The sequence below is a fragment of the Saccostrea echinata genome, unplaced genomic scaffold (genome assembly GCF_033153115.1).
Source record: "Saccostrea echinata isolate AGI-Se365-2 ecotype Australia unplaced genomic scaffold, CSIRO_AGI_Sech_v1 ptg000002l, whole genome shotgun sequence".
Classification (NCBI taxonomy): Eukaryota; Metazoa; Mollusca; class Bivalvia; order Ostreida; family Ostreidae; genus Saccostrea; species Saccostrea echinata.
This window is the reverse complement of record NW_026889751.1, coordinates 12,032,501-12,038,598: the sequence shown is the minus strand read 5'-3', so window position 1 is coordinate 12,038,598 and position 6,098 is coordinate 12,032,501. Positions and strand designations below refer to the sequence as shown.

Sequence of the window (6,098 nt, the reverse complement as noted above, 5' to 3'; positions counted from 1 at the left end):
ATTTGATATTTTGTCATTCCCCATAGGCCCCTTTCACAAGGGCAAATGTGGGGGGAGGTGGGTTGGTGTTATGTGCAGGTTAAATAATATTTATTACACATTTAGCTTGTTTCCCTTTTTTATATTAAAAAAAATACATGTTTTGGTAAACCCCCCCCCCCCAAAAAAAAAGAAAAGGGATAGGCTGGGTTGAGTCTATTGCCTCTTTACACAGACTTGGATCCCTGCTCCACGTTCATTAAATGGTTTTATTGATGTGCTGGAATCCTGTTAAAAGGATATTTTGAATTTTAGAGTCTGATGTCAAATGACGATATTGTAAACTAAATCTGATCTCAACTCACAAAAAATAAGTATATATGTTTTCATTATGTTTGAGCAGAGACATAATGACATTAATGTCTCTAATTAAAGGAAATGTATTTACCAAAAAGTATGTAAATTCAGACTAATTGTTTTTAATTTCTCAAAATAATAATGAAATGTTTTAAAGAGGTACTGATGGGAAAAAAAATGGGTTGTTATGAATTTACGCAATACGAGTTGGTCAATGTACGAGTTAATTTGATACCAAAACAGAAAGTAGAGAGTGACAGACAAATGCAAATAATGAAATATATTGGATGTTTATAAACCCTGTCATTGGATAATTAGTGCTGATTGTTTTTTGTAGCTTGTAATATTTACAATAATACAAAAGATGTAACAGGTAAACTGCATTATCGAGTACTCGAAACATTGTAGACATATTCTGAATGAGTAGTGTCTTGAATACTTAGGGTACAGGTGTGTCAGTAAGATTGACTATGCAGAGGCATCGTCCCCTGGTGCCCTATGTATTCAAGCCACACTATATACATGTATTAGCATACTGCTATTATTGTCAATTTCTTTAACTTCCTTTAGTTTTCTTCCTACTCAATATTTTTGATCCAGTTTCAGACTATTGTGATTATGTTGCAAATCTTGCATTTTCATGAGTATCCTACTCGTGCTTTTGTGCATCTTTCATTTGTACCCTCATGATAGATATGATTTATATTCTTTCATATTACAATATACTTTAATATTATTTATATGTAATCATTCTGAAATAATTGTATATGCCCCCTGAGGGCCCTTGATTGGTGAATAAACATAAACATATAATAATAAAGTGTCTAATCAATCAACAACCAATCAGACGTAAAACTTCAGATGTATAATTGTTACTAATCAGTCTGTAGACCACCATAAACATGGTTAACTCTTTAATATGCATCACTAACTAGTATGATACATATTTATTATCAGAAAAAAAACATTGCTGGTTAAATTGTTTCGCTGTTGGAAATAATTAAGTTTAAATGAGTTGCCATCTTTCATTCCAATTTAATGTAATAGCGAAATAATTTAATAAAAGGGCATTTTTAAATCCTCTTCAAGACCAATTTGATGAAAACTTAAAAAAAAATATTTGGAATCGCCCTTAATTGGTAAAGACTGTGTTTATTTCAAGTACCACGCCATGGTGGATTTGCAGTTTTACACATGCCTTTAATAGGAGCAAGTCAGTAAGTTTTCAACATAATGATTATAGGCTAACATCTTCATGTAGGCTGTCTTGCTCAGTAGTACAATTCTTGGAAAACTGCATGTAAATTTATTGTGATCCATATAGGTCTATCATGTTTTGGTACTTACATTCATGCCCAGGCTCATCTTGAAACTAAAGTAACAAATTTGAAAGAAGATACTCCAAACAGTATAATTGATATGAGTTATGGTTATGTTTCCAGAGGGCAGTATGAGAAAAAGCATGTCCTCGCATAACTTGGCATATCAAACTGGACAAGGACTGCGATATGAGGGGAGTGAACTTCTCCCAAGGAGGATTAGTAACCAGAATATTGTATACAGGCTGTTCCACAGACAAACACATGCCTCGCACCCTGGGACCCATTTCCATCAAGTACGCTCACTGTACACAAATGTGTTCCCTAATTACACTGTTGTGAATGTAGAGAAGCCACCATGCTTTCTGAGGAAGTTCTCACCAGATGGCAGATATTTCATTGCCTTTTCTTCTGACCAGACTTCACTGGAGATTTACACTTTTCAGGTTAGAAAAGCTTTCAAAATCAAATTCGGGGGGGGGGGGGGGGGGGGGGGGGGGGGTAAAAGGTTGGTGGGGGTTCAAGAACAATGTGTAATTTAATGGCTAAAGCATATCATGATACACTAGGACTATATCATGAAAAATATTGCAACACTGTATTTCATCTTTCACAATTTATATAATATAATTTGTTTGTCTCTATTTTGCAATAATTTAATTCTGGTTGTAACGCGCCATTTGATTGGATAAAAAATTACTTTATATGATTCAAATAAACTGTGTTGACTATGTCACAATGACTTGTGTCAAAAACGTATCAATCTGACTGACATTATATTATTTTGTGCAATTTGAAGTTATTTTTAAAAGGGCAATCATCTTATCTTCTTACAATAAATGAATGAAAATTAAATTATGAGGAATGAATTTAATTAATAGCTACCCAATTTATATGGTATAAACTGGATTGGAACAGTTTATGCTTTTTTATAAACTGCTTCACGGTTTATAAAGCGTAAACTGACCCAACACAGTTCGTACCATATAAATTGGGAAGCTATTAAATTCATTTCTCAGATGAAAAATCCTCTATTGCATTGTTAAAGGTGCTAGGATGTATCAATCAAATGCGTCCCGAAATTTGTAGTTTCAATAATTTCCAGATAAAATAAGTTTTTTATTTTATTTCCATTTGAAATGCTATAGCAATATATAAGTCATGATATTATACCGAAAACTTGAGAAAATATTAACTTCAAATCTGTGTCCAACCACCTTTAAAGGATAAAAGTTGTAGATTATTTCATAAAATTGACAAATACATTATGTAACATTTCATAAGCTCTGAAATCACTTTCATTAGGTTAAATTAGAAAGAAATTGCATGAATTGCTTCAGATGTTATCATTGTTATATATTGTGATACATAGGTATAAGATTCTGTACTGCAAAAAGGAGTACAATTTTTTTGTTGTGTATTGCGATATTGGTACATTGAACCCTACTATCTCTCAAGTCCAGAGAAAGAGCACCTTGCAATTTTGTCATCAAAACAATTAAAAATGAGAGGGTTTTCTAAATAACTACTTTGTTATTCATAGAATATTTAACTTTTAAAAATTAACACCACACCATCACCACCACCCCATTATCCCCCCCCCCCCATTTTTACAAGAAATTGGATTTGATATATTTAATATCTTTATAGGGTTCTGCTGCTGCTGAAGATTTGCTACAAAATGTTCGTGGAGATTTCATGTCATTGAACAATGATCAGGCCTCTGTCAACATTCGCTCCAAACTCTTTGGCAGATTCTTCAAATTGAGACACAAAACTCTAGTTGCTAAGAATGGAGAACAGTTAAATAGGGAGTGCAGTCTATTTACTGACAATGGAAATTACGTCATTGTTGGATCAGCTATGAATATCCCAGAGGACCCCCATCCTTTATTTCATGACATTTATCAGAATAACGAGTCCATGTCTCCTAACCACAAGTATCAACTAGAGGACTATTCCCTACATATAATAGACTTGGAAACTGGTATATTGTGTGACACTCGCCAATTCAAATTTGACAAGATTTTCCTATCTCACAATCAAGGATTATATTTGTATAAGAACACACTAGCTATTTTATCTGTCCAACAACAGACCATTCATATCTTTCATGTTACTCCTACTGGAAAGTTTGTGGATGTTAGGAGCATTGGACGATTCTGTTATGAAGATGACCAGTTATTCTTTAGCCAGGGCAACAAAAGAGGTTCTGGTCAAGTCATCAGGCCCTATACAGAGCAGACGATCAATTCACTCAAACACAGACTCATGGTTTTCCTTTTTCACAGGGCACAGGCAGAGGGAACTTCTTACGCACTACGTAAATTTTATCAATATTTTGATCAGTTCAAAGTACTGAGGATGTGGAAGATGCAGCTTCTGGATGAAAACCATTTGCTGATCAAGTACGCCAGTGAAGATGTGGTGACCTTGAAATGTCAGGACCCTAACTCCCAACCTTCTTTCTTTGTTGTTTACAACATGATCACAACAGAAGTATTAGCTGTCTTTGAAAATACCTCAGAAAATCTTCTTCAGCTCTTTGAAAATTTCTGTGACTTGTTCAGAAATGCAGCCCTGCACAGCGAATCTCAGTTCCCTTGTTCTGCCTCAAGCAACATCCATGCACGACAAATTCAGCAGAGGTTCAAGCACACTATTATTAATGCTAAGTTTGGTGGCCATACTGAGGCGGTGAAGAGACTCCTGGCTCAGCTTCCTATCAGCTCCCAATCCTACAGCAGTAGTCCATACCTTGACCTGGCTCTCTTCAGTTACGACGACAAGTGGGTGTCCATGATGGAGAGACCAAAGGCCTGTGGTGATCACCCAATTAGGTAATGTATAAGTGTTCTATATGTACATCAGGCATACCTTTGGTATATCCAATACAGTTGAACATTGATATCTCAAAACATCAATATCCTGGATATGATGAAGTGAGTTGGAAGTCCAAACCATTTTTTCTATGTATTTAAACCTCAACATCTTAAATCCTTGGATATCCAAAAGTTTTTTCACCCCCCTCCCCCCTCCCTCCCCCCTCCCTCCTCACTGAGTTTGAGATATCTAGGTTTTACTGTATATATATGTGTGTTATGTCAAGTTTTCACAGACTGATTCATGACTTAGGTTGTCTTTTTCTTCACTACCTGGTGAGTGCAAACAAGTTGTAAATCTAAATATACCTCTCTGTATGATGCATTGGATTGTACCATTTTTTTTTCAGATATTTATTTGCAAAAATTTTCCATTTGTTTTTGCAGGTTTTATGCCAGAGATTCAGGTTTACTGAAGTTTAAAATCTATGCAGGAATGCTGGGTAAAAACCCATCTCCTACTGCTCGTCGTCTAGTCGCTTTCACATTTCACCCAAGAGAACCATTTGCCATAAGTGTTCAAAGGACTAATGCAGAATATGTTGTCAACTTTCATATCAGACATTGTTTTTGAAGAAGAAACTATCAGAACAATGTATTTAGCATTAATATTTATTTGCCCAATATTTCAGAGTTTGTTTTGATTAATGACAACTAAAGTGTTATAATACAGTTGAACTTCGGTATCTCGAAAACGGATATCTCAAATACCATGGATATGTTGAAGTCACAACTACTTATTCCTTAAGTATTTTACCCTGAATATCTTGAATCCTCGATTATGTCGAAGTATTTTCTTAGTCCCCTTGAGTTCGGTTTGACTGTTTTTAATTTATTTGTTGTGATTTTTATATCTTTAAATTTTTCAGTATCGGTATACCCGCAAAATGCTTGGGATTTCTAATGTAAAAATATGAAATTCAAGATGTCGGAAACGATTTCAATCGTGCCAAACAGTAAGGTTGCTGTTGTATGGTTGCATTTTGTGGCAAAACTATAGTGAAATCAACAAGAACTTTTCTTGCTACAACGTATTTATAATAGTTATATACACTCTGCTCATAAATGGAGGTTAATAAGAAAAGGTTATTTTAACTGTTTTTGAAAATATTGCAATACACATCGCAGTACAGTTAAAAATATCGCAGTATATCGCAATACGAAATTCCAAGCCGATATCCTCCTGAGAAGAACATTTTTAGAAGACCTTTTTTCCGACATATTCTCTATGATTTGAACTTGAATCGGGGGGGGGGGGGGGGGTTCTATAGACATTCAAAGAATTTTTTTAAAAACCCGACTTTGAGATAATTTCCATGAAAGCCCAATGAGCTTATTTTCATAAGTACGAGCGTAGAAAAAAAACTGCGTTTTAACGTAATAACTTTTGTACTTGAATCGTTAGATGTAGAACAGAATAAAGCTGAAATAAATAGTATATAACAGTATATGACATAATTTGGGAATCGATTCAAGTATTATACAACAATATATTGTCGCTGAGATTCCAAATCATCGTATGTCAAATTTTCAAACTTCAGGAGAAACAAAAAAAAACAAA

General features: G+C 34.5%; 1 protein-coding gene across 1 annotated transcript; it reads left to right on the top strand.

Annotated features, from left to right (window-relative positions):
- The first annotated feature begins 619 nt into the window (after positions 1-619).
- LOC133172828 (DET1 homolog) lies at positions 620-5,163 on the top strand. Its single transcript, XM_061307687.1, has 4 exons — positions 620-709; positions 1,779-2,101; positions 3,306-4,495; positions 4,925-5,163. The coding sequence occupies exons 2-4, from the start codon at positions 1,787-1,789 to the stop codon at positions 5,109-5,111; spliced, it is 1,692 nt and encodes a 563-aa protein (XP_061163671.1). The 5' UTR covers positions 620-709; positions 1,779-1,786; the 3' UTR covers positions 5,112-5,163.
- The last annotated feature ends 935 nt before the right edge of the window (positions 5,164-6,098 follow it).

Bases quoted from the DNA above. Each gene is read 5' to 3' on its own strand.
- LOC133172828 (XM_061307687.1), top strand. From the start codon at position 1,787: ATGAGAAAAAGCATGTCCTCGCATAACTTGGCATATCAAACTGGACAA. The intron at 2,102-3,305 runs GTTAGAAAAGCT...ATATCTTTATAG, and splicing joins TGGAGATTTACACTTTTCAG to GGTTCTGCTGCTGCTGAAGA. The intron at 4,496-4,924 runs GTAATGTATAAG...TTGTTTTTGCAG, and splicing joins TGTGGTGATCACCCAATTAG to GTTTTATGCCAGAGATTCAG.